The sequence below is a fragment of the Triticum urartu genome, chromosome 3, assembly GCF_003073215.2.
Source record: "Triticum urartu cultivar G1812 chromosome 3, Tu2.1, whole genome shotgun sequence".
NCBI lineage: Eukaryota > Viridiplantae > Streptophyta > Magnoliopsida > Poales > Poaceae > Triticum > Triticum urartu.
The window spans coordinates 52802928-52827609 of NC_053024.1; the positions used below are offsets into that span (position 1 = coordinate 52802928).

At 46.6% G+C, this 24682-nt stretch overlaps 2 protein-coding genes across 6 annotated transcripts; both read left to right on the top strand.

The window, feature by feature from the left end:
• Positions 1–6442: 6442 nt before the first annotated feature.
• On the top strand, positions 6443–13129 carry LOC125542776 (RNA-binding protein 5). Of its 5 annotated transcripts, none has more exons than XM_048705946.1 (12): positions 6443–6621; positions 7762–7867; positions 7954–8017; positions 8303–8345; positions 8439–8530; positions 8631–8780; positions 8920–9174; positions 9737–9945; positions 10684–10911; positions 11320–11482; positions 11729–11804; positions 12969–13129. In XM_048705946.1, the coding sequence occupies exons 1-10, from the start codon at positions 6533–6535 to the stop codon at positions 11416–11418; spliced, it is 1335 nt and encodes a 444-aa protein (XP_048561903.1). In that variant the 5' UTR covers positions 6443–6532; the 3' UTR covers positions 11419–11482; positions 11729–11804; positions 12969–13129. The 5 variants fall into 5 exon arrangements, with proteins under 5 accessions (XP_048561903.1, XP_048561904.1, XP_048561906.1 ...); XM_048705947.1 differs by having other exon boundaries at positions 11734–11804; XM_048705949.1 differs by having other exon boundaries at positions 8920–9036.
• Positions 13130–20109: 6980 nt separating this feature from the next.
• On the top strand, positions 20110–24429 carry LOC125542777 (leucine-rich repeat receptor-like serine/threonine-protein kinase RGI4). The gene is made up of 2 exons (XM_048705951.1): positions 20110–23459; positions 23571–24429. The coding sequence occupies exons 1-2, from the start codon at positions 20603–20605 to the stop codon at positions 24041–24043; spliced, it is 3330 nt and encodes a 1109-aa protein (XP_048561908.1). The 5' UTR covers positions 20110–20602; the 3' UTR covers positions 24044–24429.
• The last annotated feature ends 253 nt before the right edge of the window (positions 24430–24682 follow it).

Below are 24682 nucleotides of genomic sequence, written 5' to 3' on the forward strand. Positions count from 1 at the left end.
TTGGGCTGCAAGGATTTTGCTGCCCAAATTATCTAACTTTGTGTAACTGACATTGCAGATGTACTTGTGTGGTAAGCGTAAAAGTAAGTGGTTTGGGGGACTTAAATACTTCTATATATTTTTCTCGTGATATTTGTTATACTTACACATGAATTCTCGAAACTTGTTGGCCTGAACGTAAAATCAACATTACATTGAGTTGTTAAAGTTTTGTTGGCCTGTGCGTAGTAACAAAACCTGCTCTTCACCTGTTTTGTTTCAGTTGAGACACAAGATCTTTACCCTCTTTTTTTTTTTTGAAAACGGCACTTGCAGCGTACTGTCACTTGATTCGGAAAACCCTGAAATAGAAAGGTCGTTCGATTGAACACTAGGGAAAGCAAAGGAATCTCCAAAAGATTTGAGTGGTAAAAAAAAGAACACACATTAGGGAAAACAAAGGAATCTCCAAAAGATTTGAGTGGTAGAAGCTTTCTACAAAATACAATGAAAATCGTTACAAAAGAAATATTTTAATATTCATTCGCAGAAATCAAACAACCCATATAGCAAAGGTTCCTGAGAGTTTCATTTCTCCATTTTTCTATTTTCTTATGAAAAGATGCGCAAAATAGAAGCAAAAAAAAGGGTTGTGTTCTGCGCCGGCCGGCCCAAAATTTCGGCCGGTCGCGCGCGATCTATCCAATGCAAGCCGCGCCATTGGATCAGTTTGCCCCGAGTTTCTCCTTCCTTGCGTTGGTCCCGCATCTCGCGCAGCTCCTCGGATATGGGCCGCTACGTTCTATCGCCTCCGGTCAATCAAATATTGCTAAGTCCTAGTATTTACTATCGCTCGGAATTAGATCATAAGGGAATTTCTATCAACACTGGGACTATAATATCAGATTGGGGGGGGGGGGGGGGGGGGGGGGGAGATCGGAATTAGCAATTGATAAAAAATAAAGGATATGGGCACCGCGTCGCGTGTCGCTCCATGCTAGATAGTCGTCCTACTCGCAACCATGCTCGTTGTTGTCGTCGTGGTTTGCAGCAACCCACCACCAACATCTCGCAGCCCCGTGAAGTAATGAGGGAGTTTGTGAATGGATGTAGCAAGCAAAAAACGATACGGTTGCAGCAAAAACTTCCGCCGTCGTCGCCGGTTTGTAGCTTGCCGTGCAGGGTCGTAGCATTGTCGTCTCTTGTTGTAACTCCGATGTCGGCCGATTCTAGCAAATTTCCAGTATGTTTGTAGCTCGACGTCACTTAGTTCTAGCGCGTGGTGACCGCTTCTCCAACCTCGGGCTGCCGGGTCGCATCTCCGACCATCGCTAGGTGCACCGACTGGCTTGCTGGTCGGTGCTCACCCCTCCTTGCGCGCGGCCATGGCGTCCTCTACATGAAGCATGTGAAGAGCCCAAAGAAAGCAGTGGGGGTGGGTCTGTGGCGCAAGAGGGAGGCAGGGAGAGGCTCTTGGTCAGTGGCGGGGGCGGGGCAAGGGCGTGCGATCGTGCGAGCTCAACGGGTGGTGGTGATTTGCCAGGGGAGGGAGAACAAAAAGAGGAATCTGTTAGTGGAGGGAGAGAAGATACATGATCTGAAAGAGGCGCACTAGGGACACACAATTCGCTTCGATCGTATGCATGGGACGTGGTCTATCGAAGTTTCAGCCGGCCAGCCGGATACAAACGACTTCCCAAAAAAAACTCTTTTGACAACCGAGCGTTATAAGGGTGACGTCAAGCTATCCCTCAAACTCACTCCCTCAAATGTCCACAGACATCCGGTCGGGGCAGATGCCATCCAACGCTATCCAATACAAACATAAAGTTTTGAAATAAAATAGTTCAAATTTAAACTTACATTATTTGGACACATCCTCTAATTGTCTGTATGAACCGTCCACAAATGCTCCCCCACATAACACTAACGTTGTATTTAAGTTTCTCGATTGCGGATCTGATGATGCATTCATAGAAATTGCTCACATGTTGGCGCATTCTTCTCTGGAAGTTGGACATGATCCATCTGTTCTAAATCCAGAACTTGATGAACTGCCTCACTCTCATCCTCCACAATCACGTTGTGCACATACAAGCTGTCATGACCTCACATGAATGTCTCTAAATCTCATTTGTTTAGTAGGTCTGTGAGTTGGATTTTCACGTTAATAACTGCAAAATGGGTTTGGAGTACTTCAAATGTCCTCTCTGTATCCTTTTTAGCACATTCTTGTCTTGCAACAAAGTGGGATTTTCGGTTACCTGATGAATTGAAGATGGTTTGACAAAAGTCGCCCACGAAGGATAGATACGATCACAAAAATAATATCTGTGTTGTACGCATGCCCATTAATGGTATATTTGCACGCAGGAGCTTCTCACACACAACCTTGCAAACAATGGAGACCATGCAATACATTGATGTCATTATGAGACCCTGGCATGTCGGAAAAAGAGTGTCAAGCCTTCAGATCTTGCGATGCAACCGCTTCAAAAATGATGATGGGCTTTTTGTGATGACCTGATATTGCCTTTGTTTAGCATGTGTGCATTTCTTTCATTTTTCACTGCATGCAATACATGGATCCGAGCATACATGGAAACCCTCTTACTTCTCCCATTGCCATGAGTCTTCATGTGTCTTCGACATTTGATTCTCTAAAGTACTCCAGTCCAAACACCTTGAACACTTTAGTAGCAAACCTGACCATGGGTTCGAGACATGTGCTTTTAGACATCGAGGGGGTACTCATTCCACTAGTTTGCGGTTGTGCCAACGAAAGCATCCTCATAGCAGTGGTGCACTTCTGAAGACTAGAGAACCCAACGCAGCCAATGCCATCCATCTTGAGCTTGAAGTAATCATCATACGTCATGACACCTTCTATGGTGCGCAAGAACAATGGTCGCTGCATCCAGTATTGACGTCGAAAATTGCGGCCGAGTAGCGCACCGGAGGAAAAGTAGTCCTCGTAGAGACTAGCATGTCACCATGCACGATGCTGATTGAACACTTGATGTCCCGGCGTTGAACCATTGAGGTTGAGAAAATGCTCCTCAACATGCTCCGTTTCATCAAGAATTGCCATCATCATCATAGTTTCAGTATCACCTTCGTCCTCATCCGATGAAGATGAATCCATAAACTTGGTGTAAAAGTACTCCTCGTCCGAATCCTTCGTGTTTGCTTCAATGTAAACAACAAAAACATCGAAAGAAATGCGCTATGGCATTTGACTGAACACTTCCATATGCAGCACACACCCTCCTCCCTTTACTAGTTTCTAAGTGGGTCGACCCATGCAGTCCTTTGCCTCACCGGTTTTTCAGGCAAGTTTTCTATGTGTTTTACTTCTATTTTGTTGGTTATTTTATTATTTATTTATTTTTATTTTTAAAATTTTGTAACTTTTTAAACCTCATGTTTTATATATTGAGAAAGAATAATTAAATCCATGAATATTTTTTAAAATTCATTTTATTCGCCTTTTTTCACAAAAAAATAAAAATATCAGAAAAAATGACCTGTTTTTCCTGAGACCGATGAGCAAAAAAACCAATTAACGGCATGGGCTTAGCGAGCGAGCGGGTGATCCAGCAAAGTCGAGTGAGCAGATGGGCAACATTATTGGGCTTGGCCATGCAGTGACGTGTTGTGCGCGGTTGCGCCAAATGGCGCGTTAAGGGTGAGCGCTATTTTTAGGAAGCATCTACTATGCTCTGGGTGGTTTGAGGAAGCTTGTAGTCAGTCTTTCCATTTTCCTTGTAATTTTTGCCGGTTTTCCGTCTTTCTTCTTGGTTTCGATTTTCTATTTGGTGTTTTTTTGTCCTTTTCGTTTATGTTCCTTCTTTTTTTCCTTTTTTATCTTTTAAATTTGTCAACATTTTAATCTGCCCACTTCAGTGTACGAATATTTTTATAAGTCATGAACGTTTTTAAGAAATTATGTGAAAAAATGTTTGCATTTTCATGAATATTGTTATAGGTGTGAACATCTTTTGATTGCTGTGAGTTTTTTAATCGATACAGACATTTTTCTATATGTTATAGACATTTAATAAAAGTTACGTGAACAAACTTTTATATTTTTATGAACATATTTTAAGTTCTGTGAACAAAATTTTTGAATGGCAATTTTTATACGTTATTATTTTTTAGAAAAAAATTGTGTGATGCCCTTTCATGAACATTCTTTTATGTCATTAACCATTTTTGGGGCGTGTGAACACTTTTGTTAAATGGGACACTCATTTTTTTAAATGGTACAAACTTTTTTTAAATATACAAACATTTTTTCATAAAAAACTGGATGCGTGAAACATTTAAAAAAATGAAAGAACACTTTTTTTGAACTACAAGAAAACTTTGTTGTACTGCAGAAATAATATTTTGAAATCACATAAAAGTAGCATGTTTTACCAAATATACATTAATTTTATGAATAGGGGTAATAAATATTTTTGTTGAACACTAAATAAGTAAAAATTAAAGATGGAAAGAAAGAGAAAAAAAGGAAAAGAACATGCGTACATTGTGCCGAACGGTGGGTCAGGCGAGAGCTAAGCGAACAGAAATTTAGGCCTGACCCATTTAAGGTGCATGTTTTCTTTTTGGAGGGGTTTTAAGGTGCATGGTAGGCGAGCGTGTCATACGTCTCGAACAAGCGGGGGTTGCTAAAAAAACTTGGTGTTTATTCTTATTGCGAATTAGCTACAATTTTTTATCGTGCACAAAATTACAATGTAATACTTCAGATCATAGATACACAAACATTACAAAATTCTTTTAGAACAATCCCACAAGGGTTGGGAATTGTTCCCTCAAAACACAATTTTGAGACCTTTTTTGCATTTACAATCAAGTTGAATGTTCAGTGGCCCAGGTTTGGGATGGTGATAATCTTAAGTTAACTTTTAGAAGATGTGTAGACAATGCGGGTTTTGAATGCTGGATTCAGTTGGTAGATCTGGTCAAAAGCTCTCATTTGAGTGATGAAGCTGACTCTCCTATTTGGACTTTGGAGGCGAATGGAGTGTATTCGGCGAAATCTTTTTATAAACAAATCAAATTTTGGGATGTGGTCTCTGATATTGGTGACAAGCTTTGGAAAGTCCTTTGACCTCAAAGAATACATGTGTTTCTTTGGCTAGGTGCTTATAACAAGATTCTTACCCGTGATAATTTGGCTAAGAGAAGACTTGTAGAAGATTTAACTTGTGTGTTTTACTCTGAAAACGAATATGTGCAACACTTGTTATTTGATTGTGTGGTTGCAAAACAGGTTTGTGATTTTGTCTCTAAAGCTTTCGATTATCCTTACATCAACAATTTCAATGATGTGTGCGCCTTGTGGCGAATGCATAAAAGGAAACCCGTGTTTAATTTGACAGTGGCTGCATCCTTATAGAGCATTTGGAAATTAAGAAATGATTTATGCTTTCAGGCCGTATCTGGAGAAGTGTCAAATGTGTTCTTGCAAAGCTAAGCTCCCATCTGCAGCAATGGAAAGTTCTCTGCGACGATGCTCAGGCAACGCTTTTGCAACGGTGCATTCTCCTCTGGAAAACGTCACGGAGAACTTCCGCGGATCGCCTGGAGATGATCGTGAAGGCCGAGAAGTTGAAGGTGTGCCAGGGGTTCTGTTAGATTCCTATAGTGTTCTTGTACTTCTGGGTCTGTAATAAAATAAGTAGCTCTAATACTTTGGTTTGAGAGAACTGTGCTCTCTGGATCCTATCTTTTAATTAGCTAGGGTGGCGTCACACCGGTGGGTGCTATTTGTGGGTGTTGAACAACTCTGGTTTCTGATTTCGCTTCATTAATAAAATGGGGCGGGGGAAACCCCTTTCATTCATAAAAAAAGATTACAAAATAAGTCCTATAATTAATAATTACATTAAAATATCCTAGAATTGTTTTCTTCATGGTATAAATATTTGCAACATGAAATACTGACAAGACTTCTGTAGAAAGACTGTGGTCAGATTGGAGAAGTGAGGCCACTCTATAATTATGAAATAAAATTCCTTTTCACCTTGAAAAGTAAAAACAAACTTTTGAATACACTATGAAGATGCAAGGTTCCTCTCACCTTGCAGCACGGCGAAAATCCCTGGCAACTGTCTGTGGAGCCCTAAGGCCTTGTACAATGGAAGGTGCTTAGGAGAGGTGCTTAGAGAAATAAACCAGAATTTTCTTAAGCACCGGTGCTTATTTGTAGAGAGTAGACGCTTAACTAAGCGTCTTTTCTATAGAAATAAGCACCGGTGCTTCAAAAAAATCCGGTTTATTTTTCTAAACACATCCCATCTCCCATTGTACAAGGCCTAAGCCTCTCGTCTCCCTATCCTCCGCACTCAAGCGAGGTATAGACGCTAAGCAACAAGGAGGGGAGACTTCTCGTGGGCCTTTAGGTCTCTTCAGCCCATGTGTTTATTACTGCACCTATCCTTCAGCATCATTTTATTCGGCCCATTAAACCACTCCGGCAAGGCGAGGACGCTGGGAAGCGGCGCGGCACCCACGAGTGCCCCTCCGGCGAACGGCGGCGATGGACGGGAGCGACGCCGACCCCGGGACGGGAAGCGGCGGCGGGGGGTTCGAGTGGGACGCGGATTCCCAGCTCTACTACCACGCCAGGTTCCCCTTCCTACCCCCTACGGTCTAGGTTTCTTCTTCCAAAGCTCGAGCAGTTGCGGCTGCTCGAATCCATTCTGGTATCCAGTTCTTCCCCAGGCGGGAGCGTTGATGAGTGATAGAATCATTTGTTCGAGAACGGGCTGGTAGTTAGTAGCAAATTTAGGGACATCAGGGTTCAGGGGTTAGCATGCATTGCTGCCCCAGTGCAGATTACTTGCGATTATTTACATTTTTGGGTTAAATATCTGTTTCTGTTGTGAATTTCACTTGAATATGTACTTCTGTCTGTTTGTGAGAGGGGTTGAATCTCTCCTGTTTTGGAATAGGAAGTTTTTTTTATGATGCATTGTCACAATAATTAGCAGTAAGAGTCTAAGAGAGCACATAGGGTTAGTTATGTTAGAGCATCTCTAACCGATCCCTTATAATCAGTTAGAGGAGGATAAAATCATGTTTCCTCCTCTAAAGTGCACCTAACCGAACCCTTATAACCGTTAGTGGAGGATATTTTTTACTCCGCGGCGGCCGCGGCCTTCAAATATACTCCGCCCACCCGCGGAGTAAAAATTCCCCACACCTCATCTCTCCCCCTCTTCCATTCTGCCGCCGCCCAAGCCCCACCGGCGCGCCCCCCCCCCCCCCCCCCCCCCCCCCCCCCCCCCCCCGCCGCCAAAAATGACTGGATCTGGCCATTTTAAGTGAAGAAATCTCTGAGTTTTAAGTGAGTCTAGCTGTGTTGATTTTGCATAAACACTGGACAGTGGTCTGCTAATTATGATAATCACTCGGGTGACCTTTTTGACTGTGCAAATACTTCATTTCTTATATCTGTTCATTGTGTTATACAGAGTTTGGATGATTTATGTCACATTCACTTCATTCTTCAACAGTAAATCAGTAGGTGCAGAATACTGAGCACAAATAGCTTGTAATTTGCTTGATAGTTCATTTTTGTTGTTGTATCGACCTAACTTATTCTTTGGATACAGTTTTTTTTTTACGGAGCTACGGCTTTGGATACAGTTCATTTTATAGAAATATAAGGCTTTCTCTGTCCAAAACACTACTGTACTCCTCTGTTCAGCATATTATTCATCCTTCTCGTTTTGGTTATCTTCTGATGTTTACTTACATTTTCAGTACTGGGTTTTACCATGACCCTGTCGCTGGCTGGTACTACAGCAGCACAGATGGTCAGTACTACATCTATGAGAATGGAGATTACGTGTTATGGACTTCAGATGCGGTACTTACAAGTTCATCTGGTTCCTCAAAATTTCTCAATGTATCATTGTCTTGTGTGATCTTACACCCATGTCCATATTCAAACAGGGCAAGGAACCCAGTGTACAGAGTCCATGTGATGAAGCTAGCCAAAGTTTCCTGGAATCCTCTTGTTAGTCTCATTAGTTGATAATGCTGCAACTTTTGAGGGCATATTTGTTCGGCATCTATATCTATCTTGGAATTAATTGTTGAAATATAAACATGCGATCTTTAGCTTCAGAACAGTAACACCAGCCATATCTGAAAGGGAACCTGTAGCATAGTGTTGTAGTTTTGTTTTTCTTGTATAGAAAGGGTCCAGGCTATCTTTTTGGGAAACAAATCATGAGAAATAGAAGTCTTTGTAACAGTTGGTATTGGAGAGATAATGCGATATTTTTTTTACATTTAATAGCAGGACCGGAACCGGATATTCCACATCAACCGCCATCAGAATGGTTCTTGCATAAATAATCACTCTCTCTTATCTGATAAACATCTTTTTTAGACACCTGATTCTTTTGCGCTTGATTCTGTTATTTCTTTTACAGGCTGGAGGAAACACTAATTAACATGTATTTATCAGGATACTCTAATATAGAGGTCAACACTGAAAATTTACTAGGAGAATCACAGATAAGTGGTTAGTAACTTGAATTATTGCTGTTTTCCCCTACCTTCTTGTGTTGTGGGATGCTGAAAGTCTGCACTGGCAATTCTAATAAATTTATTATGGTCACCAGAGGAAGGCAAAAGTGATGCAGTTGAGAACAAACTCAGTAACGTGGCTTCAGATAATGCATCAGACTCTCTGAATGATGCTACATTACAGCAAATAGAAGATAAAATGCAAATCGAGAGCTTCACAGTTGTGCATGAATCTTTAGGGGAAGGTGAGGGCCATCATATTACTATCTTCATTTTATTTACTGAAATGCTGAGCACTGACACATGTTAGGGATTATCTGGTGTGTTGTCTCTGTGTGATGTGTGCGTCTTACTGATATTTTGCTTTGCATATTGTTTCCCCAGAAGAAGAGAACTGGCTTTCTCAGTATGGTCAAGTAGAGAGAGTAAATGATGAGCTGCCATTGTTTCCGAGCGTTGATCTTTGGGACTGGCATATGGTCACAGAACCTGTTAGCAAAGGTCAGCCCATGACTAGGCTTGTGGGACGTTTAACTAGGGGTTCTAGTAAGCTTCATCCTTCTCTGCCTGCTCGTGGTGGCCTTCTAAGAACCACTCCTGTTCGTGAAGTTCATCTTGATCTTGTACGTGTTTCATCAGGTAAGACTGGATACTTGGATAGGGTAGAAAGATAGGAATGTGCACCGCTCTTTTGATACCAAGGCGTAGATGGTTTTCCTTCCTAATATACTTCCTCCGTCCTCAAATAAGTGGACATATAGAAATTTTAAGACAGATTATGGGGTGGAGTAGAAAATGCATCGGGAAGGTGCAAGCCACTATCTCTCTCCTCTTTAATTCCCCACCTCGAATGAGCTAAGTGCATGTAGAAAATGAGGAGACCTGTTGAATGTTATTGGGCTTGATTCCCATGTGATGAGACAGAAACATCTTTTCTACTTTAAAGTGCATTGGGAAGATAGAAGCACACTCTTTTGTGGACAAATTTCGAATGCTAAACGTCCACTTATTTGAGGATGGAGGGAGTAAGTTTCTTTTGCTGAAACTTGAATATAATATGATGGAATTTTCTATATCAGATACCATTATTAAAGCTTACAGTAAGACAGAATACTGTGAAGAAAAATTTCCGCTGTTCTTTGGTTGACAATTATTGGGCCTAAAACTCCATGTAATACTTATACTAGTACTCATGTATCAGGGAAGTTGTACAGGCTGAGGAACCCAAGCAGAAAATACCTGGCCTCTTTATCAGCGTATGACTCTTCGAACCCAACAAAAGATTGGGCTTTTCCTGACCTATATGCCAACCCTAATAACAATTCAGATAAGCAGTCTACTGCATGTTGCCTGTCTGATGTTGCTCATGAATCTTCTACCGGGGAAGGTGTTTCAGCTGCTAGTGGCAAGGTAAGTTAATGTTTAACTGATTCCTCTCGTTGCCATTTACTGAAATATTGTCTAACCTGTTTGTTTCCCAACAATTTATTGATAGTCAAACCCATTTGGAGATCTATTTACTGAAACATTAAGTTGGTTTTGACAGTGTTTAACTTTGTGCTATTTTCAGCTTATTAGTAATTTTGAATTTTGCAACCTATTTGTTTGTCATCTCATGCCGCATTGGAGATCATGTGATTGGGAGCAATTGTTAAAAAACATAGAAGAAATCTTAAAGGCTAGAGGAAGCACCAATGCTTCCTTTGTCTAGTGAGTACTACTCCTAGGTAACAATTTAAATGCCCAACGTTAAACTCAAGAAGTTTGATATTTATATAGACAGAGATTTATTAATTATTTTATGGCAACAATGCTTTCCATCGAATTAGAATTTTATTGACAGTAGTTTTATGGCTTATGTACACTATGTAGCCTGATTCTGGGTGTTTTAAACAATGTATATGCATGATTGAAAAGTTAAATAGAGTACTGTATCATATTGCCATATCAAAATACATTGATAATGCTATATTGCTCCATGTTCTAATCTTTCTTAATTTCATCATCTATGGAAGTTTGGAGTACCACCTCTGTTGAATTGTTTCCTTATACAGCCACATTTGTAATTTATGTTGTAAATAACAAACTTAAAGCATCAGCGCTGATGTTCTTGACAACAATATTCTGAAATGTCTGCAATATTTGTAGGAGCACAAGATAAATACTTATAGGGACAGGGCTGCTGAGAGAAGAAAGCTACACCGCGGCTTAGGGATAGGACCTGGGCAGAAGCAAAGTAACGGCATGAGTTCTGATGAATATGAAGATGCAATCGAGGACATGGACTCCTTGGGAGCTGGACCAGTTGATATGAACTTATGTTCCAGCGGTTTGAAGTCTGCGAAGAGAATCATGGAGAACATGGGCTGGAAAGAAGTATGTGTATATCTTATCTGTACTGTTGGACTTGGTATATGCCTTTGCATTCTAGGATGGAAAAAAATATACTATCAAGAACAACGAGAAAAAAATTCAACTCTATAAGAACAAAAAATATTCTGTATATATAGTTTTTTGTAAACACCACTTCTCTCGTATCTCAGTGCCTGAGGACATCAGGGCAGACATATCTACGAAGAACATATTTCCTATAGTTATTTCTCTTTTGTGTGCTAAAATACGTTTCTGAACAGTTTATTTAGCATGTATAATATTTGGTGAGGCATGTTTTTCATTGATCAATTTTTTTAGAAAACACATAGCAAAATATTGATAAGTAATCTATTTCTTACACCGAATATTCGACTTTCCTATTGATTTTGTTTTATTGTCAAACTTGTTTAGGGAGAGGCCCTTGGTAAAAGCAGACAGGGTATTGTAGAACCTATACAGCCTACTTTCAACAAACATGGTGCTGGTTTGGGATGGAATCAAACCCGCTGAGAAGTTCTGATCTCTGAACCCCTGTACATGGTGATTCCAGCCCACATTTCTTTTACCTCCGGAGGTAAATTTTGCATCTAATAAGATAGTGAGAATGCACCAAATTTATATATTCATTAGTTTGCAAAACTTCTCTCAAGCAGCTTAAAAATTGGAACTTAATAACTCATACTGGAGAGCATATGTTGAACATAGTTTGCTATCTGAGACATGGAAATTCACTGACTATTATTTTTGGTTGTATCTTGAAAGTGTAAGTAGTAACTTCTCAAACTTTGGCATGGTTGATTGAGGTGTAACTTCTACGCAGGATAGGTGTAACAGATTCATGGTCATCGCGGCAGTCCTGACTGTTCCAAGGACATTGTATTACTAATGCAGTAAAGGTTCTGTTTCCGACTTATGTTTAATTTGTCCTGTACTGCATGTAGGAAACCTATCGTGTAGCTGAAGTTGTCTGGATTAAAATCCTTAAGGATGGCTTTACCTGTCATTTTAATATAATCTACATATTTTGTGCTTTTCCACCTGAGACCTGATAAAGTGTGCAACGACCTGGAATTGCTCTTTTAACACTGTTTATTTCTCTATTTGTAATGTGACAAAATGCTTTTAAACCTGTGGATTGTTGATCATGCTTTTCTTAGGTGTACTACTCCTATTTAGTAGTAGATGCAATTAATTTCTGTTTACGAGGCACTAGGAGTCTAGGATACCATCATATCATAAACATATTTCTTTGGAAGTAGCGTTATGCTATGGATTTCAGCTTCATTATCTTATTTAATGTCATTTGACTGACAACTAGTACCTCGGTTCTTCAAGAAATTGCATTCATTGGATTGATGTAGAACAGTAGCTGAGGTTCATAAAAATGCTAGAGTGGAACTCTTGGCCGTGCCACTATACTACGACGTAAGTGAAAGAGCACATTCGGGGTCTAATAGGATTGATTAGTCATCCTGATCCTGCATTTCATGCGGTGTGAATTAGTACCTTGGACAAGCAAGTCTCTTGCATATGACAAAAGACGCTGAGATCATATGATCAAAGTGTACTGAAAAGTAAAGTTAGTCTTCCTTGGGAGTGATTAACAATCTAAATGTTTTGGGAGGAGGCTGGGGCTGCTCATTGTGCACAAGCAAGGTATATATGTACCGCATATGACAAAAGACCAATGAGATCACAGAGAGGAGGGAAGAGGGGTGGTTAGGACTTACTATACGCGTACTTTTGGCCTAATTGCTTTCTAGGGCGGAAAGAAACCAAAGGGCTCAATTCCACGACCCTGGAAACCCGGGCACTGCTCCCAATATGTGGCTATGTAAAGAACAGTTCTTGGTGTCCTGGTGTGGCAATCACTCTGATGTGGGTTCAACTGCCCAAGTGTGAGTTGACGCCAGAGCTACTCTGACGTGGGTTCAAACTACTACTATTTGAATCTGCAATGATTTACTACTACTTTCGTCTGCATAATTCATCGTGATTGTCTGCATCTTTTGTTGCTAAGATTAAGCAAGAGACCTTATGCACGTTTTTTGGTCCTGCAGGCACCAGAGGATACTGTGGAAATTTGAATTTCAGCAGCGGTTACCATGGATTGACGAAGTTCTTACTCCTTTTGTGACTAATCTATTTTGATTTGTAAATATAACAAGAGAAATCATTTGATGCGACGGTCAAAATATCCATCTCCATTTACTCTTTTATATTTGTTAATGGTGTTATAGTTGATTTGCTGGCCCCGACCCTTTGCTCATGAAAATGATTCACTCTTATGAAGCCACAGTAAAGAGGATTGATCCATGTGAAAGAAGAGGTGAAACTGAAGAACATGCGATAAACAAACAGAAGGAAAAACCAACACAACTTCTGAGATTTTTCACTGGAGTTGCAAATACTTGTTCTACTGAACAGTTGAAGCCTTATACGGCGAAGCTCTCCTCCATCAATCTACTAAGGCTTCACCAGTTCCTATTAGGTAAAGCACACAAACGAAACTCTCTTACTCCTAGATAATTTTGGCCTTGGTATACTGTCAATTCCTAACTTCCCTCCGTCCTAAAATATAAGATTATTTTTGACACTATCAGAGACGGAGGGGGTAGTACATCGTAAGCTTTGACCGCCAAAATCCTTTTAAGTATTTAGACTGGAAACTTGAAAATTACATGTGTAGATTTGTCTTAAAAAGTGTTTACATAGTACTATAATTGTGTTGAACATTATGCATATAGTAACTAAACTACTGATGAACGTTACATCTTAAACTGTGTCAATGTTTGAAACGTCACTTTTTTTGTGAGGTGAGGTGAGTAAGAGCATCTACAATCGGACTTGCAAATCCGGCCCCTATACATCCGCGGACGCCCCTCGACACGCCCGAGAATGCATCCGAACCGCCCCTCTCGTGCCCGGTAGCCACATACCTCAAACCCCGACTCTTAAATACATGCAAATCCATGCACGTCCATCATACACATCAATATCGCACGTAAATAAAAAATGCTGGTAGCGAAAATACATAATTCTTATACAAAAATTATTTTAAATGCATAACTCAAACATTAGCTCTTTGGTTTTCGTTGTGGGTACACATATGCTTCACGAGATCATTGAGTAGCTGCGCGTGCACCTCATGATCTCGAAGCTTCTGATGCATCCACAAAAAGTCCATAAGCTGATTTGCATCTTGATCTTCCGGCATTTGAACTTGTTCTTTAGGCACTTCAAAACCATTGGTTTGAGCTACACCATCATCCTCATCCTTGATAATCATATCGTGCAAAATAAATAACATGTCATTAGCTGCCACAAACAATTCCCCAACAATCTTGAAGCACTCTGAATGCCCTCTTCACATCCTTATTGCTTCCTGCATTCTTGTAAAGTCGCTTTGTTTGTCGCCTTGTGGTTTGGATAGATGCCATCGGCAAGATAATATCCCATGTTGTAGTCATGACCATTGACAGTGTAGTTGCACGGCGATGATTCCTCATCACAAAGTCTCCTAAACATGGGAATTGAAGCACGTTGATGTCGTTGCGAGAATCTGACATTTCGAAGAAAGCATGTCAAATCCATAAGTGGCCTCTTTGGCGTGACCCTGATACGTTCCATGCAAATCTTTGAGGCAGTTTTTCCATTGTCAATGCATGCAATCAATTGAATCGAGCATTCATGAAAATCCTCTCATCTCTCCAAATAGCCAACAACTTTTATGTGTTATGCACATTTGGTTCTCTCGGATACTCTGCTCCAAACACTTGCATCATGACAGTAGGCAAACCTGACAGTATTCTTCAAGCATGTGATCCCTCCTTCCCTCGTCCGGACCATCTCACCAACAACATCGACGACAGTACCAACTGCAAGCATTCTCAGAGTAGTCGTGCATTTCTGCTTAGCAAAGAAAGAAAGTTGGCCGCAACAATCCCTTGTGAGCTTGAAGTAGTCATCGTGTGCCTCCACTCCCTTCACAACGCGCAAAAACAATGGTTTGCGCATACAAAAATGGCGACAAAACCATGGATCATCTGGAAAAGTTGGGTCCAGAGCAAAGTAGTCCTTGTGCAATACCCATGCTCCGGAGACCCTATCCCGACCGATCACTCTTATCCCTTTGATTGAGCCCTTGAAATTGAGAATATACTCCACTTGCCGATCCATTTCCTCTTGCATGCTCATGAGCATGATCATGTTCACTTCTTCGTCTGAATTCGGCGAATCGAAGAACTCATCTTCAATCATTTTATCTTCGTCAGTCCATACTCTTGGCCCGACGAAGCATTGGAATCCATCATTTTCCCTACGAATAAATCACAACAAAAAGAGTACTCCAACAAAAATGGGTTGGACAATGGGTTGAACAATAGAGCGCAAGGGACAGCCCGATAGTTGCCGGACGTACCGCAGTGGCGTCCGGGGCGGTGACTATGTCCGGGCGGTGAGAGCATGTTTAAAAGGACTGTTGTGCCAGTGTTTGCGGCGACAAGGCTCAGGACGACTTTGGAGCAAGGGTGACGGTTGATATACGAGACGACTGGCGCGAAGGAAGAAGAAGAGAGGAGAGAACAAATGAAATCGGTAGGTCGAGGAAATGAATTTGATGCAATTTATGATGTGGATGGGTGTCGATCCAACGTGACAAACATGCTCGATCGCGCTCGGGCCTCTCTATATCCATCCTATATTTGACCTGGATACGGAGTCAGTCCAGGGGTTTGAGGCGTGCGATCAGGCCTGATTAGGCTGTTCACTAAGCACCCAACATCAGCCGTGTCTCGATCCATGTTTGACTCAGCATGCATGCATGGCGGGGACGAACCCCTGCCACTGCCGGTTCCATCGGGAACGTACGCAACGTACTGGCGTCCGGGCATCTAGCCGTGTCAAATCATTGGCACTGTTGTCCGGCCTCGACAGGAAAAGATGCAATCGCGATTTCCCATGCCACGTCCTTACCTCAGACAGCGGCCTGCCGGTGCCCGTCCATCCATGCAGAAAAAGAAGAAACCTTCCAATCCAGATGATCGCCCTGGTCGAGGACGCAAGTCCCGATCCATCCATCCATCAGACTCAGTTTGACGTACGTGTCTGCAGCTTGCATGCAGAGAAAGGAAAGGAAACTTGGCGGCAAGGTGAACACCCTATCAGTCCCTGGCCCAACCCATTGGCCATTGCTGCGTGTAACTCTCTCCTAACCTGGAGCTCTATCTAGATCTAGAGGGTGTTTGTTTCCAGAGATTTTTTTATATAGGGACTAGAAAAAAAAATTTAGAGATTTTTTACCAAACGGAAGAGATTTTTTAGAGACTAAACTAGGCGTTTGAGACTAAATGAAGAAGACTCTTAAGAAGAGTCTTTTTTGGACTTTTTGGGACTTTTCCAACAATGCCCCTCCCTACGCCCATTGGCCCGCCATTCCATGATGTTGTTTGATTGTTATTTTTTATATAATAGGGGCAACATGATCATTTAATAACCTCTAGAAAGGGACTAGGGACTTTTTAGTTTTTGAAAACAAACAGAGAGAGACTTTTTAAGGACTATGGACTTTTTAGTTGGGACCAGAAAAAGTCCTAGGCCCCCCCCCCCCCCCAACGATCGACAATTTTAGGTAGAAGCGACGAGTAATTACCAACGAGATTAGATCAATATACGTACTCGGTCCCCTCTATACTCGAATCCTGGCTCCGCCACACCACCCTAGTGAAGGTGCCTGCTCTTCTTTTCATGCGTGTCACGGTCATGCTCGTGTGCTCTGCTTGCCTGATGGCCCCAGCCACAGGGCTGCAAATAATTGCACACCCCTAGCTAAGCCAAGCCAAGCTAAGCTAGGTAGGGCACTGAATGATGATGCTTGTTTACGGTTAACCCTTGCATGCTTGCTCACCGTTGCTGGCCTTAATTGCACTGAAGCGGAGCTAAACAAACGGACACCTATCATATCAGTAAGAAGTGCGTTGCAAGCACCATCTCCTCCTCACATGACCCCAACCCTACCCCTATCCGGGCCCTGTCCTTGTGACTTGTATTCTTCTTGTCTTTAGCCCATTCCATGTGCCCCTACCACCCCCCACCCCTCATGCCTAGATTCTCCTCTCCCCTTGCCCCCCTCAACAACTTTCTCCCCTCACTCACGCGCTCCCGCCGTGCCTTACCGACACCATTTATATTAACTAACCCAATCTTTGCTCCTGTTTATAAACATATGCTAACTGTTGCTTGCAAGCCTGTTCAAACATTGCTGCTCAATCACCAAAATTTCTTTCCCTCCCTTTCATTAGACGTTTTTCTTCTTCGAGTTTATCCGGTGTCTCTTTCCGCTGCGCGGGCACACCCATCTCATGCCATGTGTTTTTCCCAGTTCATGCATGATCGACTTTGTAGAACGACCTGCATATATCAATACAAGTGTTACTAACAAATTGGATGAGCCATCCTGGGATGGAAAATTCAAAATTATTGAGCGGATGCTGTCACGCGGCAAGCAGCTCGAGGAGTCCACTACCTCACGTGATCCATTGATCAACTTCAGGCTTATCTGCACCCCATCTTTCTTTTCCTTTAATTATGATGAGAAGAGCGATTGTATTCAGATTCTGCTCGGCAGTAATATTGGATCCTGCAGATCGTCTCGCCCTTAATTACCACCGCCAGATCGCCTCCCATGCCAGACTTCAAATCTAGTCATTTGGTCAGAAAAACTTGCCTGTGCTGTGTACTATGTGCATGTAGTCTATGCTAGCAGTATGAACATGGTAGAAGCTAGCAGACTGTTAGCTGAGTTGGTAAAGCAGGAACTGCTAGTCTAGTCTGGTAGATCTACACTCTGATGTGGTGAAAAACTTAAGCTGCTGTGCATGGGGTTAATAATTAGTCCGTTAAACTCCATTCCAATTTTGCAGTCTTTTTCATCATCCGTGTAGAAAACTGGCCAGCTTTTGACACCACTTTTAAGCTTCACCGCATGCTGGCGCATCATTGCCCAACACACTAGCTCTACCAACATAGACATACTCCCTCCATTTTAAAATGTAGTGCTTCCTCTATCCGCGTGCTTCAACTTTGACCGTAAATTTAACTACCGAGACCGATTGCGACGGGAGCAAAAGTTATATCAGTGAATTCATATTTGAAAGAAGTTTTTAATTATGTAACTTTTTCTTCCGCCGCAGTCGATCTCGTTCGTTAAATTTATGGTCAAAGCTCGACCTCGAAAAGCGCGGACACATTATATTTTAGAATGGAGGGAGTACTTGTGAACTAAGCCTACCCACAGTCATGAATATATTTTTCTTGCCCTTAGACGAACCGAGGCAAGCAGATGTTTTTACCCAGCTTTGTCAGTAAAAAGTCATCTGAAGCATGAATCAACACACCAGAGTGTAATTAATTAGTTACTGCGAGAGAAGAACAGAAAAGCATGGTGCTGCTGCTGCTGTTGTTTAGTATCAGGCAATGCAACTTAGGCTGGTCACAATAGGGAGGAATTTAGGAGTAACATCACACACTCCAATACAACTTTGTTTATGTGTCACATATTTAATGAAGAGAGAGGTGCTTGTGGTAACTAGCTAAGTTACCGAAACATCACACACTTCAAGAAACAATGAGTCTATAACCTAATAAATACATTGTTGCATGACACTACATAGATGTTCCTACCCACTGTGAAGGTAGTAATATAGTCTAGGAAAGTGTGTAAGTTACTAGACTATATTCTTGCCCATTGTGTCCAGCCTTACAATGCATGACATTTGCCTGCCCCAAGCCCAAATGGAAGCCCTAGTTCCGATGTAAATACTCTGTAACCTCCACTCATTGGAATTACTACTCCTATCCTCCACGGGATTAGCTAGAGGCGCTGCGCCCCGGTTAATTAGGACTGCCGCCACATTTACCAATGGGAATTTGTAGTCGCCTCAGGGGTAGATCTAGATCTGTGAGCCTGCGAAATTTCTCCCAGTGGAGTACAATGGCAGGAGTTTTTTAACCGCCGCTAACGGCGGCTTCCTCGCAATTAACACAAAGTACAAGAAAGGCAGGCAGGGGTGAGGTGAGGAGGCCGGCCGCCCACTAGTTTAACCATGAGCTAGCTATAAGCTAAGCCATGCAGTGAAAAGTATTGGCTAAGCAGCGGTAGATCCCATCTACTCCCACTGCTTTGCATGTGCATGGTGCCCTCCATTAGGGGTGTAGTAGTAGTGGTAGATTAGATCTAACCCTTTTGTTTAACTTTAACCTGCAGGGCAGACACTAGACAGCCACTAGCTAATCCTACAGTTTGAGTATGGTTTTCACTGCGTGGGAATGAACTGTCATGTGAGTGTTACACCAGCTGTGATGCATGCCTGCCACCTCCCTTCCCTAGCTTGATTATTCTCTACCCCTTTTCACCTTTGATTTCAACCCTTGAAGATTCCTGCAGGCAGGGAGGCCATGCCCATGATCACAATCACAGCTACTACTCAAAGCCTCACCGACTGGACCCTTTTTACACAAGGACAGAGAGGCTGTCTCATGCTGCTCCAAATTTCCTGAAAGGAACTTGTTCCACACTGTTGCGCTGCATTTCCGAGATATTCCCGCGCCGCTTTAGCTGCAGCTGCGGTTTTTGTTGCTGCCGCTGGACTGCACTGCATGCATGATGAGCATTTTGCACCTCCAATTGCTTGCAAGATCGTCCGTAGTTTTTCCTCTGATGGGGCCATGCCTTTTCATGAGGTTTTCACCGGACCTTCCCGACGCAACGCGGCAACCGCCGTGACTCTGATGATGCAACCATCTTTCCCTGAATCCCCAGAGGAGCAAGAGCAAAGCTGCTGCGGCAGTTAAAAAATACGCTCACTCAAGCATCGCACCTCTCTTTTTCCCGCTAATTTTGGCAAAGCGAAAGCAATTAGTCGTTGGCGAGCCGGAAATTTGAAACCAGATCGATCGAGGAGGCCTGCAGCCCTCTTAATTATCGCCAGGCATAAACAACTGGGGATTACTAATCTAATGGTTAACCGACAGTCTGCAGTGGATGGGGTAATAAACTAAGCTAGGCTAAGCTAAGCACAAGGAGGGACAGGGGTGCCCCTGACCCAACCGGTGGCCTTGGATCCGGAGATTCTGCAGACACACATGACACACACACCCCTCCCTCTCCCTCTGCCGCTTTATAATGTCAGCGGCTCAAAACCCTTTGATCCGGTTAAAATTTCAGTTAAATTATTAGTAACACGGCTCCACCGCTGGTGTGCTCGCGGCCGCCTAATCCGCCATTTCCTTGCTGGTTTGCCGCTGCTGATTGGATTGCTCCGTCCATCCCCCTCCCCCACCCCTGCCGATCTCCTTTCCCATGGAGAAGATATAAAATTTGCAGCCATGCCGGCCTGCACGCCCCCCTCTCTTCTTCCTCCTTACTAAACCTTAGTGTGAGTGTGAGACTGAGTGAGTAAACCTCGCCAACAAGCCACCTAAAAGCAAGTGCTCTGTTATTATCTATCCGTCCATCTATCTACCCTTCCAACACAAGCAAGAACCAAGATTTTGCTTGTGCTTGTGTTGCTTCTGAATTTGACGCAGCAGCATGTGCAGCTGAGCCGCCGCCGCACCGCCTCTTGATCTGTTCGTCGACAGTGCGGTGTCAATCAGTCCATTGTAGCTGGCTTGACTGCTCGCTCGTTGTACGCGCATGCCTCCTGATATGGGCGGTTGCGGGCGCGTGGCGGCGGTGCTGTGCTGCGCGGTCGTCGTGGCGTGCATGGGCGGCGGCGCGCTCGCCGTGGACGCGCAGGGCGCGGCGCTGCTGGCGTGGAAGCGCACGCTGGGCGGCGGCGGCGCGGGGGCGCTGGGGGGCTGGAGCTCGGCCGACAAGTCGCCGTGCCGGTGGACCGGCGTGTCGTGCAATGCCGACGGCGGCGTCACGGAGCTGAGTTTACAGTTCGTCGACCTGCTGGGCGGCGTGCCGGACAATTTGGCGGCGGCTGTGGGCGCCACGCTGGAGCGGCTGGTGCTCACCGGCACCAACCTGTCCGGGCCCATCCCGCCGCAGCTCGGCGACCTGCCGGCGCTCACGCACCTTGATCTCAGCAACAATGCGCTCACGGGCTCCATCCCGGTGAGCCTCTGCCGGCCTGGGAGCAAGCTGGAGAGCCTCGCTGTCAACTCCAACCACCTCGAGGGCGCCATCCCGGACGCCATCGGCAACCTCACGGTGCTGCGCGAGCTCATCTTCTACGACAACCAGCTCGAGGGCGCCATCCCGGCCTCCATAGGCAGGATGGCCAGCCTTGAGGTGCTCCGTGGTGGCGGCAACAAGAACCTCCAGGGCGCGCTCCCGCCGGAGATCGGCAACTGCTCCAACCTCACCATGCTCGGCCTCGCCGAGACCAGCATCTCAGGCCCCCTCCCGGCGAGCCTCGGCCAGCTCAAGAACCTCGACACGCTGGCCATCTACACCGCGCTGCTCTCCGGCCCGATCCCGCCGGAGCTCGGGAAATGCGCCAGCCTGCAGAACATCTACCTGTACGAGAACGCGCTGTCCGGCTCCATCCCGGCGCAGCTCGGCGGCCTCAGCAACCTCAAGAACCTGCTGCTGTGGCAGAACAACCTCGTCGGCGTCATCCCGCCGGAGCTGGGCAAGTGCACGGGGCTCAACGTCATCGACCTGTCCATGAACGGCATCACCGGCCACATCCCGGCGTCGCTCGGGAACCTCGTCGCGCTGCAGGAGCTGCAGCTCAGCGTCAACAAGATGTCCGGCCCGATCCCGGCGGAGCTCGCGCGGTGCACCAACCTCACAGACCTAGAGCTCGACAACAACCAGATATCCGGCACCATCCCGGCCGAGATCGGCAAGCTCACGGCGCTGCGCATGCTGTACCTCTGGGCCAACCAGCTCACGGGCACCATCCCGCCGGAGATCGGCGGCTGCGTCAGCCTCGAGTCGCTCGACCTGTCGCAGAACGCGCTCACCGGGCCCATCCCGCCGTCCATGTTCAGGCTGCCCAAGCTGTCCAAGCTGCTGCTCATCGACAACGTCCTCTCCGGCGAGATACCGCAGGAGATCGGCAACTGCACGTCGCTCGTCCGGTTCCGGGCAAGCGGCAACCACCTCGCCGGCGCCATACCGGCGCAGATCGGCAAGCTTGGCCACCTCAGCTTCCTGGACCTCAGCTCGAACAGGTTGTCTGGCGCCATCCCCGCCGAGATCGCCGGGTGCCGGAACCTCACGTTCGTCGACCTGCACGGCAACGCCATCACCGGCGTGCTGCCGCAGGGCCTGTTTCAAGGAATGATGTCCTTGCAGTACCTCGACCTCTCGTACAATGCCATCGGCGGCTCACTCCCGTCGGAGGTGGGCATGCTCGGTTCGCTCACCAAGCTCGTTCTGGGCGGGAACCGGCTCTCCGGCCAGATACCTCACGAGATCGGCTCGTGCGCGCGGCTCCAGCTACTGGACCTCGGCGGCAACTCGCTGTCCGGCGCCATACCGGCGAGCATCGGCAAGATTGCAGGTCTGGAGATTGGTCTTAACCTCAGCTGCAACGGCCTGTCGGGTGCCATGCCCAAGGAGTTCGCCGGGCTCACGCGGCTCGGCGTGCTCGACGTCTCGCACAACCAGCTCTCCGGAGACCTCCAGCTGCTGTCCGCTCTCCAGAACCTCGTCGCGCTCAACGTCTCCTTCAACAATTTCTCTGGGCGCGCGCCGGAGACGGCGTTCTTCGCGAAGCTGCCCATGAGCGACGTCGAGGGCAACCCGGCGCTCTGCCTCTCCCGGTGCCCCGGCGACGCCAGTGACCGTGAACGTGCAGCTCAGCGCGCCGCTCGCGTCGCCACGGCCGTTCTGCTCTCTGCTCTCGTGGTCCTCCTGATTGCCGCGGCGGTCGTCCTACTCGGTCGCCGGCGCCAAGGCTCGATTTTCGGCGGCGCGCGCCAGGAGGAGGACAAGGACGCCGAGATGCTGCCGCCGTGGGACGTGACGCTGTACCAGAAGCTGGAGATCAGCGTGGGCGACGTGACCCGCAGCCTCACGCCGGCGAACGTGATCGGGCAAGGCTGGTCCGGCGTGGTGTACCGCGCGAGCGTCCCGTCCACCGGGGTCGCCATCGCCGTCAAGAAGTTCCGGTCGTGCGACGACGCGTCCGTGGAGGCGTTCGCGTGCGAGATCGGCGTGCTGCCCCGCGTGCGCCACCGCAACATCGTGCGGCTCCTGGGGTGGGCCTCCAACCGGCGGGCGCGGCTCCTGTTCTACGACTACCTCCCCAACGGCACCCTCGGCGGCCTGCTGCACGGCGGCGCGGCGGGCGCCCCCGTGGTGGAGTGGGAGCTGCGGCTCTCGATCGCCGTCGGCGTGGCCGAGGGCCTCGCCTACCTCCACCACGACTGCGTGCCGGCGATCCTCCACCGCGACGTCAAGGCCGACAACATCCTTCTCGGGGAGCGCTACGAGGCGTGCGTCGCCGACTTCGGCCTCGCCAGAGTCGCCGACGAGGGCGCCAACTCGTCGCCCCCGCCGTTCGCCGGATCCTACGGGTATATCGCTCCCGGTAAGGCATCCATTTCAGCCACAGAATTCCATCTTTGTACCACCGTACTTTTGCTGTCAGTTAGTGAAGTTCGTTATACGTCATCTGATCCCATTCAAATTTGTGGTGCAGAGTACGGATGCATGATCAAGATCACGACCAAGAGCGACGTGTACAGCTTCGGGGTGGTGCTGCTGGAGATGATCACGGGGCGGCGGCCGGTGGAGCACGCGTTCGGCGAGGGGCAGAGCGTGGTGCAGTGGGTGCGCGAGCACCTCCACCGCAAGTGCGACCCGGCGGAGGTGGTCGACGCGCGGCTGCAGGGCCGGCCGGACACGCAGGTCCAGGAGATGCTGCAGGCCCTCGGGATCGCGCTGCTCTGCGCCAGCACGCGCCCGGAGGACCGGCCGACGATGAAGGACGTGGCGGCGCTCCTCCGCGGCCTCCGCCACGACGACGGCGCCGAGTCGCGGAAGATGAGCGGCGGCGACGGCGGGTCCTTCGGCAAGTGGAGCGAGCAGAGTAGACCGGTGCCGCTGCCGCGCCCGGGCCAGACGCAGGCCCACTCCAGCTCGCTGGCCTACTCAACAACCGGGAGCGTGTAGCTCGTTGGACCAAGCAAGAGGATGGATCCCGTCCCGGTGACGCCAAACGCGGCACTGTGGCGACGGCGACCGCACCGCGCGTCGTCGAGCGGCGGTGGCGCTGTCGCCGGCCCGCCGCCGGCCCAGGAGCTAGCCTCGCCGGACAGGGTGGGATCGACGCATCGTGTGGTCCGGCCCGGTGGAGCAAACAAGGTAGAAGACGCCACCGCGAACCACGTACCACAGCAACACAAGCAACAGCAATAATTCGCATAATACCATAGCCAACGCCTGGTGATGCAGACGATGCATCGCATCTGGCGCGTGTGTGTACATTAATCCTGTCCAATCTCCATGATCTCTTTGGCGTGACTGTGATCTGGTGACGTGACGCCGCTCCACATTCCCATTGCCGTGCATGCATCTGTCCCCGTTCGTGTTGGCCGCGCTGCGACGGGCAATCATGTTTAATCATGTGACCGGTGATTTGTTCCGGGGCCGCTTTGGGTGAGCTCGTGGGGCGGTGAAGTTTGCCCGGGCGGAAATGGACGGACGGACAGCACTGGCGTCTGCTGGGGCCGGCGACAATCGGTGGTGCAGGTAGGCGGCGGATACTGCTTTGTGCAGGTTACTATTCCCTCCGTCCTATAATATAAGACG

Coding starts and splice junctions, on each gene's coding strand:
- LOC125542776 (XM_048705946.1), top strand. CDS start 6,533: ATGGACGGGAGCGACGCCGACCCCGGGACGGGAAGCGGCGGCGGGGGG. Junction 7,868..7,953: donor TGTTATGGACTTCAGATGCG/GTACTTACAAGT, acceptor ATATTCAAACAG/GGCAAGGAACCCAGTGTACA. Junction 9,946..10,683: donor TTTCAGCTGCTAGTGGCAAG/GTAAGTTAATGT, acceptor CAATATTTGTAG/GAGCACAAGATAAATACTTA.
- LOC125542777 (XM_048705951.1), top strand. CDS start 20,603: ATGCCTCCTGATATGGGCGGTTGCGGGCGCGTGGCGGCGGTGCTGTGC. Junction 23,460..23,570: donor CTACGGGTATATCGCTCCCG/GTAAGGCATCCA, acceptor TTTGTGGTGCAG/AGTACGGATGCATGATCAAG.